The sequence below is a fragment of the Oncorhynchus mykiss genome, chromosome 10 (genome assembly GCF_013265735.2).
Source record: "Oncorhynchus mykiss isolate Arlee chromosome 10, USDA_OmykA_1.1, whole genome shotgun sequence".
In the NCBI taxonomy this organism is placed as follows: domain Eukaryota; kingdom Metazoa; phylum Chordata; class Actinopteri; order Salmoniformes; family Salmonidae; genus Oncorhynchus; species Oncorhynchus mykiss.
This window is the reverse complement of record NC_048574.1, coordinates 21,232,676-21,253,489: the sequence shown is the minus strand read 5'-3', so window position 1 is coordinate 21,253,489 and position 20,814 is coordinate 21,232,676. Positions and strand designations below refer to the sequence as shown.

General features: G+C 46.8%; 1 protein-coding gene across 1 annotated transcript in view; it reads left to right on the top strand.

The window, feature by feature from the left end:
- LOC110533498 (cation channel sperm-associated protein subunit gamma) overlaps positions 1-20,814 on the top strand; it is a 35,571-nt gene that overhangs the window by 6,524 nt on the left and 8,233 nt on the right. The window contains exons 3-20 of the mRNA XM_021617763.2: positions 1,232-1,369; positions 1,616-1,681; positions 2,037-2,159; positions 2,296-2,343; positions 11,077-11,206; positions 15,903-16,017; positions 16,169-16,330; positions 17,125-17,243; positions 17,349-17,562; positions 17,949-18,011; positions 18,137-18,338; positions 18,530-18,642; positions 18,963-19,043; positions 19,297-19,353; positions 19,668-19,824; positions 20,245-20,308; positions 20,467-20,565; positions 20,713-20,814. Coding sequence (XP_021473438.2) covers positions 1,232-1,369; positions 1,616-1,681; positions 2,037-2,159; positions 2,296-2,343; positions 11,077-11,206; positions 15,903-16,017; positions 16,169-16,330; positions 17,125-17,243; positions 17,349-17,562; positions 17,949-18,011; positions 18,137-18,338; positions 18,530-18,642; positions 18,963-19,043; positions 19,297-19,353; positions 19,668-19,824; positions 20,245-20,308; positions 20,467-20,565; positions 20,713-20,814 — 2,053 coding nt within the window. The remainder of the gene's footprint in view (positions 1-1,231; positions 1,370-1,615; positions 1,682-2,036; positions 2,160-2,295; positions 2,344-11,076; positions 11,207-15,902; positions 16,018-16,168; positions 16,331-17,124; positions 17,244-17,348; positions 17,563-17,948; positions 18,012-18,136; positions 18,339-18,529; positions 18,643-18,962; positions 19,044-19,296; positions 19,354-19,667; positions 19,825-20,244; positions 20,309-20,466; positions 20,566-20,712) is intronic.

The window sequence follows — 20,814 nt, the reverse complement described above, 5'->3', positions numbered from 1 at the left end:
TGAGATTTTGAGTGAAAACCTCCTTCCATCAGCAAGGGCATTGAAGATGAAACGTGGCTGGGTCTTTCAGCATGACAATGATCCCAAACACACCGCACGGGCAACGAAGGAGTGGCTTCGTAAGAAGCATTTCAAGGTCCTGGAGTGGCCTAGCCAGTCTCCAGATCTCAACCTCATAGAACATCTTTGGAGGGAGTGGAAAGTCCGTGTTGCCCAGCAACAGCCCCAAAACATCACTGCTCTAGAGGAGATCTGCATGGAGGAATGGGCCAAAATACCAGCAACAGTGTGTGGAAACCTTGTGAAGACTTACAGAAAACGTTTGACCTCTGTCATTGCCAACAAAGGGTATATAACAAACTATTGAGATAAACTTTTGTTATTGACCAAATACTTATTTTCCACCATAATTTGCAAATAAATTCATAAAAAATCCTACAATGTGATTTTCTGGAGAAAAAAAATCTAATTTTGTCTGTCATAGTTGAAGTGTACCTATGATGGAAATTTTAGGCCTCATCTTTTTAAGTGGGAGAACTTGCACAATTGGTGGCTGACTAAATACTTTTTTGCCCCACTGTATGTTCATGTAGATATGTTTAAAGTGACTATGCATATATGATGAACAGAGAGTAGCAGTAGCGTAAAAGAGGGGTTGGCGGGTGGTGGGTGGCAGGACACAATGCAGATAGCCCGGGTAGCCAATGTGCGGGAGCACTGGTTTGTCGGCCCAATTGAGGTAGTATGTACATGAATGTATAGTTAAAGTGACTATGCATATATGATAAACAGAGAGTAGCAGCAGCGTAAAAATAAGGGTTGGGGGGAGGCACACAATGCAAATAGTCCAGATAGCCATTTGATTATCTGTTCAGGAGTCTTGGGGGTAAAAAATTGTTGAGAAGCCTTTTTGTCCTAGACTTTGTCCTAGAAATTGCAAAGTTGATTCTCAAACTGAGACTACAGCACCTAGAGACTCATGAACACAAATGAAATTGCATATTCATTCATGAATTGTATGTTTCTGTTCATCAAGTTAAACAACTCAACTATTTTTGGATAAGCTGCATATGTAAAAAGACTGTCAATGGATGACTCACATTGAAAAAAAAACAGTGGCAAAATTTCGGACACAAAATCTCTTTGTGGCCATAGCAATCAGATCCACTAACAAAACCGTACATGGCTCCATTAAAACTCTCCGTATCCCCCTCTTTCTAACCTGTGTCAGAGGCGTGGCAGCAGGTGCTGCGCACAGTGTGCGTGTCCCGCATGGTGCCTGTGTTCATCCCGTACCACGGCACCGAGTACTTCTACATCCTGGGAGGAGGCTGGCAGAAGGGCACCCTCTACAGGGCCCAGGTCTACGGTCAGTCAGTCAGTCAGTTAGTTAGTTATTCAAGCAGACAGGCAGCCAGTCAATTAGTCAAACAATGAATCAGTCAGCCAGTCAGTCCCAAATCCCTGGCTGTCAGATATGATGATTATTTTTTTACTCCGGCTATGTGCTTAGCTGTCTCTTATTTGGCATTAACTTATCTGTTTTTTTCTTATCACACAATTCTCTTAGTCTTTACTTCTCTTATTATTTTCCCCGGTTCAATTTCCCCAACAGATGGGGATGTGACGTTTACTCAGTTGCTTGACTCCAAGGGCAGCACTGCTTGCGAGTTTATGAACAGTGAGTTCACCAGCCACTATATTTCCATGAATTACCATGAATGTTTTATATTAAGGTTTTTTGAAGTACTATACACAACTGTCTAATGTAGGCTAACTGATGGTTGTGTTATGATATATTATTTTTCATTTTCTGCAGACCTGGGTAAAATTGTATTTTAAATTATTTGAAATACTTGTATCTGTGCTTGATTGAACTTTCCTGGCTTAATTAACCAATAGAATAGTTACAAAGGTGCTAACCCTGCCCATTTGGTGCTCAAGCAAACGCTGGAGGTATTTGAATGAATTCAAGTAGTATTTGAACCCAGGTCTGAACTGTTTAGATTCACCCCTCATGTGTATATTATCATCAGGTAAAGCCTGCCAGGTCAAATGGGCAGCCCAGGATTCTTCCCACAACCACCTGATTGACTTGGTTCTCCTCGAACTGCTACCGGACAATAAACAGGCCCACTCCTACCACCTCCTCATATTAGGTACAGTAGTAACATGTTATTTCAGATGACTTACAGAAACTTTGAAGCCCGAAAGTCTGCACACTATAATTTCAATGTAACAGAGTGGTGTGAGAAGTAGGACATGTAATAATAAGACTGTTTCTGGTCTTTGCAGACAATAATTTCCACCTTGGCGACACCTTGCCCAAGTATATACCAAAAGGTATTTTCTGCCCCTCTTATATATGTTTTGCATTTTGTAACTGAGTTGAGTTGGTTTAAACTCACTCCTCAGGTTGAAATACCCCCACCCGCTAGCTTTTCGGTGGTGCAGCTGGCTAAGGTGTCTCCAGAGGACGGGCACGTGTGTTTGCAAGACAGAGGATGCAAGATTGAGTTCCAGTGTGAACTCTTGAGCGAGGAAGCTAAACTATTGACCGACAGCGTGACCACATTAATATTATGTATTATACAGTGAGGGAAAAAAGTATTTGATCCCCTGCTGATTTTGTACATTTGCCCACTGACAAAGAAATGATCAGTCTATAATTTTAATGATAGGTTTATTTGAACAGTGAGAGACAGAATAACAACAAACAAATCCAGAAAAACGCATGTCAAAAATTGTATAAATTGATTTGCATTTGAATGAGGGAAATAAGTATTTGACCCCTCTGCAAAACATGACTTAGTACTTGGTTGCAAAACCCTTGTTGGCAATCAGAGGTCAGATGTTTCTTGTAGTTGGCCACCAGGTTTGCACACATTTCAGGAGGGATTTTGTCCCACTTCTCTTTGCAGATCTTCTCCAAGTCAAGGTTTCGAGGCTGACGTTTGGCAAATCGAAACTTCAGCTCCCTCCGTAGATTTTCTATGGGATTAAGGTCTGGAGACTGGCTAGGCCACTCCAGGACCTTAATGTGCTTCTTGAGCCATTCCTTTGTTGCCTTGGCTGTGTGTTTTGGGTCATTGTCATGCTGGAATACCCATCCACGACCCATTTTCAATGCCCTGGCTGAGGGAAGGTTCTCACCCAAGATTTGACGGTACATGGCCCCTTCCATCGTCCCTTTGACGCGGTGAAGTTGTCCTGTTCCCTTAGCAGAAAAACACCCCCAAAGCATAATGTTTCCACCTCCATGTTTGACGGTGGGGATGGTGTTCTTGGGGTCATAGGCAGCATTCCTCCTCCTCCAAACACGGCGAGTTGAGTTGATGCCAAAGAGCTCCATTTTGGTCTCATCTGACCACAGCACTTTCACCCAGTTGTCCTCGGAATCATTCAGATGTTCATTGGCAAACTTCAGACGGGCATGTATATGTGCTTTCTTGAGCATGGGGACCTTGCGGGCGCTGCAGGATTTCAGTCCTTCACGGCGTAGTGTTCCCAATTATTTTCTTGGTGACTATGGTCCCAGCTGCCTTGAGATCATTGACAAGATCCTCCCGTGTAGTTCTGGGCTGATTCCTCACCGTTCTCCTGATCATTGCAACCCCACTGTTACGGTGCGTGAATGAGGACCCAAAAGCGAATTAACGTAAACAGAGCTTCTTTAATAACAAAACAAACGTAGGCTCAGATGGACCGGTAGATTCCGACAGGACAGGACAAGGTTGCAGCAAACATGACGATAGTCTGGTTCAGGCATGAATAACACAAACAAGAATCCGACAAAGACAGGAGCAGAAACAGAGAGAGATATAGAGACCTAATCAGAGGGAAAAAGGGAACAGGTGGGAAAAGGGGTGAACGAGGTAGTCAGAGAAGACAAGGAACAGCTGGGGGAAAGAGGGGAAGAAAAGGTAACCTAGTACGACCAGCAGAGGGAGACAGGGTGAAGAGAAAGGACAGAAACAAGACACAACATGACAATACATGACAGTACCCCCCCACTCACCGAGCGCCTCCTGGCGCACTCGAGGAGGAAACCTGGCGGCAACGGAGGAAATCATCGATCAGCGCACGGTCCAGCACGTCCCGAGAGGGAACCCAACTCCTCTCCTCAGGACCGTACCCCTCCCAATCTACTAGGTACTGATGACCACGGCCCCGAGGACGCATGTCCAAAATCCTACGGACCCTGTAGATGGGTGCGCCCTCGACAAGGATGGGGGGGGGGGGGGGGGGGGGGAAGACGAGCGGGGGCGCGAAGAACGGGCTTGACACAGGAGACATGGATATCGCGGAAGGAGAAGTCGAACTGCGACAGGATTAATGATCTGAGAAATACGGAACGGACCAATGAACCGCGGGGTCAACTTGCGAGAAGCGGTCTTAAGGGGAAGGTTCTGAGTGGAGAGCCAAACTCTCTGACCGCGACAATATCTAGGACTCTTAGTTCTACGCTTATTAGCAGCCCTCACAGTCTGCGCCCTATAACGGCAAAGTGCAGACCTGACCCTCTTCCAGGTGCGCTCGCAACGTTGGACAAAAGCCTGAGCGGAGGGGACGCTGGACTCGGCGAACTGAGATGAGAACAGCGGAGGCTGGTACCCGAGGCTACTCTGAAAAGGAGATAGCCCGGTCGCAGACGAAGGAAGCGAGTTGTGGGCGTATTCTGCCCAGGGGAGCTGTTCTGACCAAGACGCAGGGTTGCGAAAAGAAAGACTGCGTAAGATGCGACCAATAGTCTGATTGGCCCGTTCTGCTTGACCGTTAGACTGGGGGTGAAAGCCGGAAGAGAGACTGACGGAAGCCCCAATCAAACGGCAAAACTCCCTCCAAAATTGAGACGTGAATTGCGGACCTCTGTCCGAAACGACGTCTGACGGAAGGCCATGAATTCTGAAAACATTCTCGATGATGATTTGTGCCGTCTCTTTAGCAGAAGGAAGCTTAGCAAGGGGAATAAAATGAGCCGCCTTAGAGAACCTGTCGACAACCGTAAGAATAACAGTCTTCCCCGCTGACGAAGGCAGTCCGGTGACAAAATCTAAGGCGATGTGAGACCACGGTCGAGAGGGAATGGGAAGCGGCCTGAGACGGCCGGCAGGAGGGGAGTTACCGGACTTAGTCTGCGCGCAGACCGAACAAGCAGCCACGAAGCGACGCGTGTCATGCTCCCGGGTGGGCCACCAAAAACGCTGGCGAATGGAAGCAAGCGTACCCCGAACGCCAGGGTGGCCGGCTAACTTGGCAGAGTGAGCCCACTGAAGAACGGCCAGACGAGTAGGAACGGGAACGAAAAGAAGGTTCCTGGGACAAGCGCGCGGCGACGGAGTTTGAGTGAGTGCTTGCTTTACCTGCCTCTCAATTCCCCAGACAGTCAACCCGACAACACGCCCCTCAGGGAGAATCCCCTCGGGGTCAGTGGAGGCTACTGAAGAACTGAAGAGACGAGATAAAGCATCAGGCTTGGTGTTCTTAGAGCCCGGACGATAAGAAATCACGAACTCGAAACGAGCGAAAAACAGCGCCCAGCGCGCCTGACGCGCATTAAGTCGTTTGGCAGAACGGATGTACTCAAGGTTCCTATGGTCAGTCCAAACGACAAAAGGAACGGTCACCCCCTCCAACCACTGTCGCCATTCGCCTAGGGCTAAGCGGATGGCGAGCAGTTCGCGGTTTCCCACATCATAGTTACGTTCCGACGGCGACAGGCGATGAGAAAAATACGCGCAAGGGTGGACCTTGTCGTCAGAGAGGGAGCGCTGAGAAAGAATGGCTCCCACGCCCACCTCTGACGCGTCAACCTCGACAACGAACTGTCTAGTGACGTCAGGTGTAACAAGGATAGGTGCGGATGTAAAACGATTCTTGAGGAGATCAAAAGCTCCCTGGGCGGAAACGGACCACTTAAAGCACGTCTTGACAGAAGTAAGGGCTGTGAGAGGAGCTGCCACCTGACCGAAATTACGGATGAAACGACGATAGAAGTTCGCGAAGCCGAGAAAGCGCTGCAGCTCGACGCGTGACTTAGGAACGGGCCAATCAATGACAGCTTGGACCTTAGCGGGATCCATCTTAATGCCTTCAGCGGAAATAACAGAACCGAGAAATGTGACGGAGGAGGCATGAAAAGAGCACTTCTCAGCCTTCACAAAAAGACAATTCTCTAAAAGGCGCTGGAGGACACGTCGAACGTGCTGAACATGAATCTGGAGTGACGGTGAAAAAATCAGGATATCGTCAAGGTAAACGAAAACAAAGATGTTCAGCATGTCTCTCAGGACATCATTGACTAATGCCTGAAAGACAGCTGGAGCGTTAGCGAGGCCGAAAGGAAGAACCCGGTATTCAAAGTGCCCTAACGGAGTGTTAAACGCCGTCTTCCACTCGTCCCCCTCCCTGATGCGCACGAGATGGTAAGCGTTACGAAGGTCCAACTTAGTGAAAAACCTGGCTCCCTGCAGGATCTCGAAGGCTGAAGACATAAGAGGAAGCGGATAACGATTCTTCACTGTTATGTCATTCAGCCCTCGATAATCTATGCAGGGGCGCAGGGACCCGTCCTTCTTCTTAACAAAAAAAACCCCCGCTCCGGCGGGAGAGGAGGAGGGGACTATGGTACCGGCGGCAAGAGCTACAGACAAATAATCTTCGAGAGCCTTACGTTCGGGAGCCGACAGAGAGTATAGTCTACCCCGGGGGGGAGTGGACATTAAACATTTCACATGACAAGAGACGTTCCAGGAGAGGATAGAATTACTAGACCAATTAATGGAAGGATTATGACAAACTAGCCAGGGATGGCCCAAAACAACAGGTGTAAAAGGTGAACGAAAAATTAAAAAAGAAATGGTTTCGCTATGATTACCAGAAACAGTGAGGGTTAAAGGTAGCGTCTCACGCTGAATCCTGGGGAGAGGACTACCATCCAGGGCGAACAAGGCCGTGGACTCCCTTAACTGTCTGAGAGGAATGTCATGTTCCCGAGCCCAGGTCTCGTCCATAAAACAGCCCTCCGCCCCAGAGTCTATTAAGGCACTGCAGGAAGCTGACGAACCGGTCCAGCGTAGATGGACCGACAAGGTAGTGCAGGATCTTGAAGGAGAGACAGGAGTAGTAGCGCTCACCAGTAGCCCTCCGCTTACTGATGAGCTCTGGCTTTTACTGGACATGAAGTGACAAAATGACCAGCAGAACCGCAATAGAGACAGAGGCGGTTGGTGATTCTCCGTTCCCTCTCCTTAGTCGAGATGCGGATACCTCCCAGCTGCATAGGCTCAGCACCCGAGCCGGCAGAGGAAGATGGTAGTGATGCGGAGAGGGGGGCAACGGAGAACGCGAGCTCCTTTCCACGAGCTCGGTGACGAAGATCAACCCGTCGCTCAATGCGAATAGCGAGTTCAATCAAGGAATCCACGCTGGAAGGAACCTCCCGGGAGAGAATCTCATCCTTTACCTCTGCGCGGAGACCCTCCAGAAAACGAGCGAGCAAAGCCGGCTCGTTCCAGCCACTGGAGGCAGCAAGAGTGCGAAACTCAATAGAGTAGTCTGTTATGGATCGATTACCTTGACATAGGGAAGACAGTACCCTGGAAGCCTCCTCCCCAAAAACAGATCGATCAAAAACCCGTATCATCTCCTCCTTAAAGTCCTGATACTGGTTAGTACACTCAGCCCTTGCCTCCCAGATTGCCGTGCCCCACACACGAGCCCGTCCAGTAAGGAGAGATATGACGTAGGCGACACGAGCAGTGCTCCTGGAGTAAGTGTTGGGCTGGAGAGAAAACACAATATCACACTGGGTGAGGAACGAGCGGCATTCAGTGGGCTCCCCAGAGTAACACGGCGGGTTATTGATTCTGGGCTCCGGAGATTCGAAAGCCCTGGAAGTGGCCGGTGGATCGAGGCGGAGATGGTGAACCTGTTCTGTGAGGTTGGAGACTTGGGTGGCCAGGGTCTCAACGGCATGTCGAGCAGCAGACAAATCCTGCTCGTGTCTGCCTAGCATCGCTCCCTGGATCTCGACGGCTGAGTGGAGAGGATCCGAAGTCGCTGGGTCCATTCTTGGTCGGATTCTTCTGTTACGGTGCGTGAATGAGGACCCAAAAGCGAATTAACGTAAACAGAGCTTCTTTAATAACAAAACAAACGTAGGCTCAGATGGACCGGTAGATTCCGACAGGACAGGACAAGGTTGCAGCAAACATGACGATAGTCTGGTTCAGGCATGAATAACACAAACAAGAATCCGACAAAGACAGGAGCAGAAACAGAGAGAGATATAGAGACCTAATCAGAGGGAAAAAGGGAACAGGTGGGAAAAGGGGTGAACGAGGTAGTCAGAGAAGACAAGGAACAGCTGGGGGAAAGAGGGGAAGAAAAGGTAACCTAGTACGACCAGCAGAGGGAGACAGGGTGAAGAGAAAGGACAGAAACAAGACACAACATGACAATACATGACACCCACGAGGTGAGATCTTGCATGGAGCCCCAGGCCGAGGGAGATTGACAGTTCTTTTGTGTTTCTTCCATTTGCGAATAATCACACTAACTGTTGTCACCTTCTCACCAAGCTGCTTGGCGATGGTCTTGTAGCCCATTCCTCGTTTTTGAAAGTGTTCAGTTTCATTAAAATAAGATGAACCCTTACCACGCTGCTTTTTGGTCCTCTCCTTCTTCCCAAGACAACCGTTATAGAAACACCCACCAAAAAAGGACCAAGCAGCGTGGGGGGAGTGTGGCGAAGTCAGGTAGGAGACCTGTGCCAACTCCCCGTGCTTACCGGAGAGAGAGAGGGACCGGGCAGGCACTGTGTTATGCAGTGGAGCGCACAGTGTCCCCGGTGTGTGTGCATAGCCCGGTGCGGTACATTCCAGCTCCTCGTATCGGCCGGGCTAGAGTGGGCATCGAGCCAGGTGCCATGAAGCCGGCTCTACGCATCTGGTCTCCAGTGCGTCTCCTTGGGTCGGCGTACATGGCACCAGACTTACGCATGGTGTCCCCGGTTCGCCAGCACAGCCCAGTGCGGGCAATTCCACCTCGCCGCACTGGCCTGGCTACGGGGAGCATTCAACCAGGTAAGGTTGGGCAGGCTCGGTGCTCAAGAGCGCCAGAACGCCTGCACGGTCCGGTCTATCCGGTACCACCTCCATGCACAAGCCCTCCGGTGGCAGCACCCCGCACCAGGCTGTCTCTCCGTCTTCTCCCTACAGGTGCTCCCGCCTGTCCAGCGCTTCCAGAGCCTTCCTCTTCTCCTGAGCCGCCAGAGTCTCCCGTCTGTCCTGGGCCGCCGGAGCCTCCTGTCTGTCCTGGGCCGCCGGAGCCTCCCGCCTGTCCTGGGCCGCCGGAGCCTCCCGCCTGTCCTGGGCCGCCGGAGCCTCCCGCCTGTCCTGGGCCGCCGGAGCCTCCCGCCTGTCCTGGGCCGCCGGAGCCTCCCGCCTGTCCTGGGCCGCCGGAGCCTCCCGCCTGTCCGGCGCCGCTGGAGTCTCCCGCCCTATCGGGGCCCATTTCTAGGGTCCCCAGTCCGAGGTCGGTGGCGAGGGTCGCCGTGTTTAAGAGGCCACGGAGGCGGACAATGAGGCGGAGAAAAACTGTGGTGAAGTGGGGTCCACGTCCCGCGCCAGAGCCGCCACCACGGACAGACGTCCACCCAGACCCTCCCCTATAGGTTCAGGTTTTGCGGCCAGAGTCCGCACCTGAGGGGGGGGGGGGGGGGGGGGGTACTGTCACGTTCTGACCATAGCTCCTTTGTTTTGTCTTTTGTTTTAGTATGGTCAAGGCGTGAGTTGGGTGGATTGTCTATGTTCGTTTTTCTATGATTTTCTGTGTTTGGCCTGATATGGTTCTCAATCAGAGGCAGCTGTCAATCGTTGTCCCTGATTGAGAACCATATTTAGGTAGCCTGTTTTCTATTGTGTTTTGTGGGTGGTTATTTTCAGTCTTTGTGTGTCTGCACCAGATAGAACTGTTTCGGTTTTCACTTTGTTGTTTTGTTTTTGAAAGTGTTCAGTTTCATTAAAATAAGATTAACCCTTACTACGCTGCGCTTTCGTCCTCTCCTTCTTCCCAAGACAACCGTTAAAATTCCAGCCTTGTGTAGGTCTACAATCTTGTCCCTGACATCCTTGGAGAGCTCTTTGGTCTTGGCCATGGTGGAGAGTTTGGAATCTGATTGATTGATTGCTTCTGTGGACAGGTGTCTTTTATACAGGTAACAAGCTGAGATTAGGAGCACTCCCTTTAAGAGTGTGCTCCTAATCTCAGCTCGTTACCTGTATAATTTTTTACATTTTATTTCACCTTTATTTAACAAGGTAGGCAAGTTGAGAACAAGTTCTCATTTACAATTGCGACCTGGCCAAGATAAAGCAAAGCAGTTCGACACATACAACAACACAGAGTTACGCATGGAGTAAAACAAACATACAGTCAATAATACAGTAGAAACAAGTTTATATACTATGTGAGCAAATGAGGTGAGATAAGGGAGGTAAAGGCAAAAAAAAAGGCCAGGGTGGCAAAGTAAATACAATATAGCAAGTAAAACACTGGAATGGTAGATTTGCAGTGGAAGAATGTGCAAAGTAGAAATAAAAATAATGGGGAGCAAAATAAATAAATAAAATAAATACAGTAGGGAAAGAGGTAGTTGTTTGGGCTAAACTATAGATGGGTTATGTGCAGTAATCTGTGAGCTGCTCTGACAGCTGGTGCTTAAAGCTAGTGAGGGAGATAAGTGTTTCCAGTTTCAGAGATTTTTGTAGTTCGTTCCAATCGAAGACACCTGGGAGCCAGAAATCTTTCTGATTGAGAGGGGGTCAAATACTTATTTCCCCCATTAAAATGCTAATCAATTTATAACATTTTTGACATGCGTTTTTCTGTTTTTTTTTGTTATTCTGTCTCTCACTGTTCAAATAAACCATTACAATAATAGATGGATAATTTCTTTGTCAGTGGGCAAACGTACAAAATCAGCAGGGGATCAAATACTTTTTTCCCTCACTGTATTATGTGAAATATTGACTTGTTTTGCATTAGGGTGAGTAACGGTGTGTGTTTGTGCAGGCAGTGGAGACTCGTTCACGGTGGTGACCAAGACTCAGGAAAATGTCACAGTGACTCTGCACTTGAGGGGCATGGTGTTCAACCCCATCAGTGCCATCCTCTACATCTGGGGCAACGCTCTGCTCTGCTCGTGGGTATTCAGCTGTGTGTGTGTGTGAGAGAGAGAGAGAGCGGCTAGCTTATATTTAGGGTTCGTATAGCTATAGATTTGAGCGACTGGACTGTGAGCACACACAACTGAAACCGTCTCTGAAATAAAGGCTAGAAAGTAGCAGAAGTGTGTGCATAACGTTCGTGTAAGGGTTTCCATTAGGAAAATGTGGCGCCAAACATTTGGCTGGCATTATTTTAATTTACCAGACACCCACGGTTCTCAGAATGACAGAAATCACCTCTCCATCACGGTTGACAACTCCACAGTGTCGCCCTCCCAGAGTGCAAAGAACCTTGGCATGACCCTGGACAACACACTGTCATTTTCTGCAAACATCAAAGCAGTAACTCAGTCCTGCAGGTTCATGCTCTACAACATCCGTAGAGTACGACCGTACCTCACACAGGAAGCGGCGAAAGTCCTAATCCAGACACTTGTCCTCTCCCGTCTGCACTACTGCAACTCGCTGTTGGTTGGGCTCCCCGCTTGTACCATCAACCTCCTGCAACTTATCCAGAACACTGCAGCCCACCTGTTTTTCAACCTTTCCAAGTTCTCTCATGTCACCCCGCTCCTCCACACACTCCCCTGGCTTCCACTTGAAGCTCGCATCCACTACAAGACCATGGTGCTTACCTACAGAACAGCAAGAGGAACTGCTCATCCCTACCTTCCGGCTATGCTCAAACCCTACACCCCAACCCAAGCACTCTGTTCTGCCACCTCAGGTCTCTTTGCCCTCCCACCCCTAGGGCAGCTCCCGCTCAGCCCAGTCCAAGCTCTTCACTTTCCTGGTACCCCAATGGTGGAACCAGCTTCCCCCTGATGCTAAGACAGCAGAGTCCCTTCCCATCTTCGGAACACCCCTGAAATCCTACCTCTTCAAGCAGTATCTTAAATAATCCTCCTCCTCACCTTCTAGCTCTGACTCTACTTTGAGGAAGAATTTACTGTCTATGCCTGTCATGTGCTTGTCCCACCTAGCTGTCTTTAGATGAATGCACTAACTAGATAAGAGCATCTGCTAAATGACTAAAATGTCAACTTAATTAATCCTATTAACAGAATATGCAACTCGATGATGCAACTGCGTGCGTACTTAACAATTCCGATTTTAGAATAAAATGTCGAGTAACGTAAGGCCTAATGAACAGCAAAATCACTAGTCTATGTCAATCTATTATCCCCCATAGTAGAAAAGTTGACCTATTCTAAATAGCCTATTCCAAACAGACTCTGGGATGATATATCCCACATTCATATAACCAGTAGGCCTAGGCAAAAAAAATCTAAATAAGCCATGAGGCTGATGCAACAGATCAGAATGTTTCGCTTAAAATGTTGATAAACCATTATTTCTTCACATTATAAGCAGAGCAATGCGCAGGTTTGTGCCTTTGGCTACTGGACAATGAAAGAATGTTGATTTGAAAACCAATAGAACATGAGAGAAATGGGCTACTTGTTTCAATGGCATATTTATGAAATAATTACCTCCCATGTTTGGTTGTGTTTTGGCTAGGCCGTTTTGAAGCAAGGTGAACATTCCTCATAATATTTCGTAAAATGATCAGGTTTCAAATAATTAAGTGTATGTTTTCAAAATGCATACTGCCTCCAGCTCATTGCAAAGTGGTGTGTGACGAGCTGAAGCCTGCCTACCGTTATATGCACTTGAATGGCAAAGGGAAAGCGTGCTTCAATTACAGTTGAGAAATAAAAATAGTAGCTCTTTTTAGCCGGGGCTATCAAAACTGTTTTTAACATGCGATTTAATTTAGAACTGTTTGCGCAATGATTGGGCTTTTAAAAAAAAATCACGTTTCACTCCAGCTGCAACAGAAGCTGAAACAGATTTTCAGCTTTAACTAGACTCTCTTATCTGTATGCTGTGCACGTGTGATAAATAATAATCATAACGACTAATGAAAATACATCTGGCCATTTAATACCTCTAAATTATGCAAAGTAACCCATAGACTGATAAGAATGAGCGGTCAAATGTATTTGCATCAACTGGTATTTTCATAAATGAACAGGCTAAAAAGCATTATTTTGCAATGGCATTTTTTTTCTTCTTTTTTTTCGGATAATTAGCTGATGCCAAGTTTATTTCTCGGTTTATATATTTTTTATCTGCCAATAGCCAGCTACTACCGGCTAATGGAAACCCTGGTGCATGTGTGTGTAAACGCAGGTATAGTTGAAGTCGGAAGTTTACATACACTTAGGTTGGAGTCATTAAAACTCCTTTTTCAACCACTCCACAAATGTATTGTTAACAAACTATAGTTTTGGCAAGTCAGTTAGGTCATCTACTTTGTGCATGACACAAGTCATTTCTCCAACAATTGTTTACAGACAGATTATTTCACTTATAATTCACTGTATCACAATTCCAAAGAAGTTTACATACACTAAGTTGACTGTGCCTTTAAACAGCTTGGAATATTCCAGAAAATGATGTTATGGCTTTGGAAGCTTCTGATAGGCTAATTGACATAATTTGAGTCAATTGGAGGTGTACCTGTGGATGTATTTCAAGGCCTACCTTTCAACTCAGTGCTTATTTTCTTGACATCATGGGAAAATCAAAAGAAATACAAGACCTCAGAAGTTTTTTTTAGACCTCCACAAGTCTGGTTCATCCTTGGGAGCAATTTCCAAACGCCTGAAGGTACCACGTGCATCTGTACAAACTATAGTACACAAGTATAAACACCATGGGACCACGCAGCTGTCATACCGCTCAGGAAGGAGACGCGTTCTGTCTCCTAGAGATGAACGTACTTTGGTGCGAAAAGTGCAAATCAATCTCAGAACAACAGCAAAGCATCTTGTGAAGATGCTGGAGGAAACAGGTACAAAAGTACCTATATCCACAGTAAAACGATTCCTATATCGACATAACCTGAAAGGCCGCTCAGCAAGGAAGAAGCCGTTGCTCCAAAACTGCCATAAAAAAAGCCAGACTATGGTTTGCAACTGCACATGGGGAAAAAGATTGTACTTTTTGGAGAAATGTCCTCTGGTCTGATGACCATAATGACCATCGTTATGTTTGGAGGAAAAAGGGGGAGGCTTGCAAGCCGAAGAACACCATCCCAACCGTGAAGCACGGGGGTGGAAGCATCTTGTTGTGGGGGTGCTTTGCTGCAGGAGGGACTGGAGCACTTCACAAAATAGTTGGCATCATGAGGAAGTAAAATTCTGTGGATATATTGAAGCAACATCTGTCATGGAAATTTCCTTAATTACCAAATGATGAGAGAGCAAATCACACACCAGTCAGAGTTATGCTTAATCTTCACCTTTAATAATAATTAAGCTTTTGCAATAGCATTTTGACTTTCAACATTTCAGTATCTCTAATGAAAAGTTGAGAGTGGTCAACATAATGGCAACTGAGATCTTTTATAGCAAAGATTCACCCCCCCTAGTCGACATGACAAACCACAGGTCTTAGGAACTTACACAAAGAAAGACTTTACTTCAGAGAGGAGTATCCCATAGCCAGACAGCATTGGCTAAACAAAGTTCTTATCTCGTTCTTGGTACAAAGTGGTACCAAGACATTACCCCCAACCAATGATATATATCAATTGTCATTTTAGACACTCCCATCCCAAATACAACCAATTCTGGACAAGCTCACGGAGAGGAGAGTGAGCCTCTAGGTCAAGATAAGGGCAACGAGAGAGGGAACATAGAATGGTTCCAGACACTGCCATCCTCCTCTCCCCGATGGGAAAAGTAGGGAGTGACTGGCACACAGACATGGTGGAGCCAAGAGATAATTGGTTCCCCCTCAATCATCCCTTCACATGGTTTAAAATATACGTTTACACATGACGACACGCTTGACCTCTCCCCTCTCTGCGGCCCAAGTAACTGAACCCTGACAGAGAACAGATAACTGCAAATGGCCACCATATAGTACAACAAGATACATTCTGATGAGAAGTAACTCACAAGCATATAATGAAAATAAAACATCTTATCTATGTTACCCAACTAATTCTGATTTATCCCCAACACATCTCAAGACATCAGTCAGGAAGTTAAAGCTTGGTTGGACAATGACCCCAAGCATACTTCCAAAGTTGTGGCAAAATGGCTTAAGGACAACAAAGTCAAGGTATTGGAGGGGCCATCACAAAGCCCTGACCTCAATCTTATAGAACATTTGTGGGTAGAACTGAAAAAGCGTGTGCGAGCAAGGAGGCATACAAACCTGACTAAGTTACACCAGCTCTGTCAGGAGGAATGGGCCAAAATTCACTCAACATATTGTGGGAAGCTTGTGGAAGGCTACCTGAAATGTTTGACTCAAGTTAAACCATTTAAAGGCAATGCTACCAAATACTAATTGAGTGTATGTAAACTTCTGTCCCACTGGAAATGTGATGAAAGAAATAAAAGCTGAAATACATTTTTCTCTCTACTGTTATTCTGACATTTCACATTCTTAAAATAAAGTGGTGATCCTAACTGACCTAAAACAGGGAATTTTTACTAGGATTAAATGTCAGGAATTGTGAAAAACTGAGTTTAAATGTATTTGGCTAAGGTGTATGTAAACTTCCGACTTCAATTGTACATGATGCTTGCATGAAGGTAGGTCATATTTGCAGAAAGTCTTTGTCTATCGTTTGTCTGTGGTTCTCAACAGTCAAGACCAGGGGATGAGCTACCTGTTCTTTAATGGCTTCCCTCTGGATCAGATGATTAAGTACTTCACTCTGTCCTACCACGGAGAGTTCGCCTTCGTCACAGAGACCGAAGAGGTATATCCGTGTGTAGTACTTTTTTGCTCATTCATTGTGAAATTACGTGTATTTGTGTTAAAAACTTTTGTGAAATGAAACACTCATTTGTGACAATATAAAATCAGTGTGTGTGAGCATGTTTGTTTGTGTGCACGTGTGTGTGTTTCAGCTGTGGTGGGGGCAGGAGGGCGTGGACCAGGTAATGCGAGTGCGCCCCTCCCTGGGCTGGCAGGCCTTCTCTAGCCTGCAGGCTCTGAAGGGCGACAGCTCCTACTCCATGACCCACAGCCTTCTCACTGTCTTCTACGACTGGGACAAACAGTTGCAGGAGGTAACCCTATAACTATTATCAATTTATAAACGTGGATTGTGTATCAGTCTCATAGGGATGTGTATGATTAACCAGATTGACAAGTGTATTGTGGTAGAATCAGACAGTTGTGGCAGTCTTAAGGTTTGATCACAGTTGTTATATAAAATAGGTTGTACATCACTTGTACAATCTGAGTGTGCACTACGCCTATTTGTTTTCATGAGAATATACACTGCGTGTACAGAACATTAGGAACACCTTCCTAATATTGAGTTGCATCCCCTTTTGCCCTCAGAACAGCCTCAATTTGTCTGGAATGGACTCTACAAGGTATCAAGCATTCCACAGGGAAGCTGGCCCATATTGACTCCAATGCTTGACACAGTTGTGTCAAGTTTGCTGGATGTCCTTTTGGTGGTGGACCATTCTTGAAACACACGGGAAACTGCTGAATGTGAAAAACCTGAGTGCGTTGCAGTTTTTGACACTCTAACCGGTGCACCTGGCACCTACTACCATACCCTTTTCAAAGGCACTTAAATCTTTTGTCTTGTCAATTCATCCTGTGAATGGCACACGTCTCAATTGTCTGGAGGCTGAAAACTCCTTCTTTTAACCTGTCTTCTCCCCTTCATCTACACAGATTTAACAGGTGACATCAATAAGGGATCATAGCTTTCACCTGGTCAGTCTTTGCAATGGAAATAGCAGGTGTTCCTAATGTTTAGTTTTCTCAGTGTAGATGTTGTATAATTCCACCTGTGGGAGGTTGACGGTAAACCCTCTCTCTCGTCTCTCTTTCCTCTCATTAGGTGGTTTACACAGTGGACTCTAAGGGAAAGGGTTCTGTGGTGAAGAGGGAGCTGCCTGTGCCAGAGATACTTTCCTATAGCCACTTCTCGACCACCCCCCGCAAAGTCCACCACTTGGAGTACTGTTCCTTTATCTGGGTTTTCTACTGACATATATATATATATATATATTTTCCTTTCCTTTTATATTTTCCTTTCTCCCGCCCTTTCCCCTCTCCCCCCAGGTCGTTCAGTGCCTTCTCTTTTCCCCTCACCTGCCCCTTCTTCTGGGAGCACATGGCAGACCTGCCCCACCCAGAGCCCTACAACCGCATCCAGCAATACCTGACCCGGCCCCCCCTGGTGCCCACCTCCTTGGGCCTCCAGACCACTGCCTCCCTGGCCACCTACCAGGGCCTGCTGCACCACCTGCTCCAACTGCACTCGGACTACATCATGGTAGGCCTACATCAGCCGTCTGTCTGCTCCATACCACGCCCAATCCCAAATCGACCCCAATTCACTTGTGGAGATGCGAGGATTTCCCCAGGTCCTACAAATGAGAAAGTCATCTCCGTCAACTTACCTGGTAAAATAAGGGTTAAAAAACATTTGACCATTATCTACCTCAGATCTCCACAAGTGCATAGAGTGAAGAATCGAGGGGCCGATTTGGGATTGTGTCCTACTCCTTCATTCTCCTTCCTCAAGCTCCAGTGTAAAATTACCACCTCCCATCAGGCTGGTGAAATCCCTCACCTCAGTGCTGTTGTGATTGCCAGAGGAGGCATTGCTTTTGTGAAGGATTTAACGATACTGACTTGATTGACTTTACCTCTTTCCAGGACATTGGCGATCCCGTCCATAACCCAACCTGGCGCTGGTGGAAGGACAAAGTTATATATGCGGTCAGATTCTTCTTCTAAGAGTTTGACCCTGCACAGAAAACACACACATATATACACCATCTGTCACTCCACATGAAAGTTTCCTTTTAACCCTTAATACCAATCATGTCCTCTTGGCTCTCCAGGACTACTACTTCTACATGGCTAGCAACGGCGTGTCGTCCACAGGCTTCAACGTGGAGATTGGGGGCTACTCCCGGGCCTACATGAGTTCGGAGATCACCTTCCCAGACATGGTGTACCTGGACCGGGTCTCCTCCTTCTCCTTCTCCATCTACATCGCCTGCGGCTCAGCCAAACACCTCTCTGTGGAGGAGAAACCCAGAGGTGGGAGCAGAGAATGGGCTCATGTTCATTAGGCTATATTTAAAAGAAAGTGAATGCTGTTTGTACTCAAGTCATACACCAGTGAAAATCATTTCAACATACTAATGAACTGTTTAAGAGCATTCTGTTGGCGTTCCTGTGATGTTTTACGTCATTTGTTGTGTGTCTCTAATGATTGTCGTACCTTAAAGAGCTCAGTGACATCAACTACATCTGGCTCTCAGCTGAGGTATCCAACAACCGCTACATCCATGTGTCTGTGACCAGGAACGAGCTCTTCAACAGAGGGGCCGTGTTATATAAGGTAACACATACAGAAACCAAGCCTAAGATACCTCAGTATGTCCTTGACTTTTACAACCTACAACATATTTCTCACACAGCTTCATTTTCACATATTTTCAGTTGATCACAGTGGAAGTGTGCTCACAGCTCAGTGTAATATAATATTTGCCATTTAGCAGACACTTTTATCCAGAGCATGCATACATTTTCACATCGGTGGCCCCAGTGGCAATCGAACCCATGGCCCACGACCCTAGCGTGCTCTACCAACTGAGCAAACAGGACAAACTGTATAGTGTTACCATAACAGAACAAAATTTTGTTCTTCCGCGTTCCCAGGTGACTGTGAAAGACAGGGGGCTGTTTCCCGGTCAAGTGCTGGCGGGTGAGGGGCTCCTGGCTTTCAACCTCCTGCTAAGGGTGAGATGCGAACGGCGAGGGCCTGGAACAATATGGCTCATATATTTGACAGGGAATGCTACAACTCTGAATGTTTGGAGATGTTTTATGAGTAGTGTTGTTGAGTCTTCTATCCACCAGGTCTCTCTCTCTCTCTCTCTCTCTCTCTCTCTCTCTCTCTCTCTCTCTCTCGCTCTCGCTCTCGCTCGCTCTCTCGCTCTCTCTCTCGCTCTCTCTCGCTCTCTCTCTCTCTCTCTCTGATGTGTGAATGCAGGTGAGCAGCTCGGAGATGAAGTGCTACCAACAGAAAGACCAGGGGATAGCCCTTAGAGTCAGTATTATGTTGTCTGTACTCCATCTATGCTGTCCTATTTTGTTAGACTCACTTAGTAGGGTCAACTTCAAGACAACCCAATGCATTGAAAATACTGGTGCTATAGGCCATTCAATGCCATCTAATGCATAATTCACATGGCTCGATTATTTTCCTTTCATGTCATCCTTTCCATCACAATTCCAGCAACTATGGTGGATGTGTTACCAGGCTAGCCCAATACAGCTCAGCTCAGCCCTATAGTGTGACCAGGCATACATGTCTCTGCCACCTGTAACTGATATTCCGTTTTGTTTTGCACCACCACTTAGGGGCTGCACAGGGTGCCCATCTACATTGGCTGCCCCCCCGGGAACCGCCTGGCGTTTGACATCACAACCACCCTGGAGCAGTGTGCCAACAACAACAAGCGCTACTTCAACTGCCCCAAACCCGACCCCATCATGCCTTGCTTTTACTACGAAGACCGTGAGACTATGACCCTGAACTAAACCTGATTTGAAATAGTCAACGTTTGCGAAGACATAAGTTTTGACCCTCAACCTAAATCTAAATTGCACACATACATCTTGTACATTAGTGCGGCGGGGAGCACGGCAGTGAAAATGTATAATGTAAGCCCCCTCTAAATAGGGAATGTGTCTTCTGCATTTAACCCAACCCCTCTGAATCAGAGAGGTGCTGCAATAATCGACATCCACGTCTTCAGCGCCAGGGGAACAGTGGGTTAACTGCCTTGCTTGGGCAGAAGGACAGGTTTTTACCTTGTCAGCTCAGGGATTCGATCCAGCAACCTTTGGGTTACTGGCCCAACGCTCTAACTACTAGGCTACCTGCCGTCAACTACCTACCCAATTTACATGTCCTCCATTGTGTCTCTGTCTGCAGTGTTCTATCCCTTCTTCTTGATCCAGGACATGGTCTCTGGAGAGTCCGAGAGATTCCTCGGGAGGTAAGCCCCCCCCCCCCTCATATTAATTTCATCCCCTCTTGTGCTACCTTTTTGTACTCAAGACATAAAAAGAAACGTCTTTGTGGTTTCTATACATTAATTGCTGTTGTTGAAGCCCATGGCTTGATATCATACTGTCTCTAATTGTTACACTACAGCTATACCTTTAAGGTGGTTGGCGGAGGAGCTTACTCGAAAGATCACATCCGGCTCTACACTCCAGAGGAGGTGCATATGTATAACAGCCTCAACTACAGGTAATGGAGTTGCACTGGAGCTACACAGGAAAACACACAGGAACCAAATGTAGTGTTTTAATATATTAGGACCAGGTTGGTTTAAAATACGATACCAATAGAGATGCATATGTGTGTGATTCACCCTGGTTTCCCTCTGTCCCACAGCTCCCAGAGGACACTGGTCTGGATGTTTGAAGACATGGACAGCAGTGTTAATATCACTAAGGAAGGATTCGTGGTCATGCATGGCAATACAAACAAGATTCG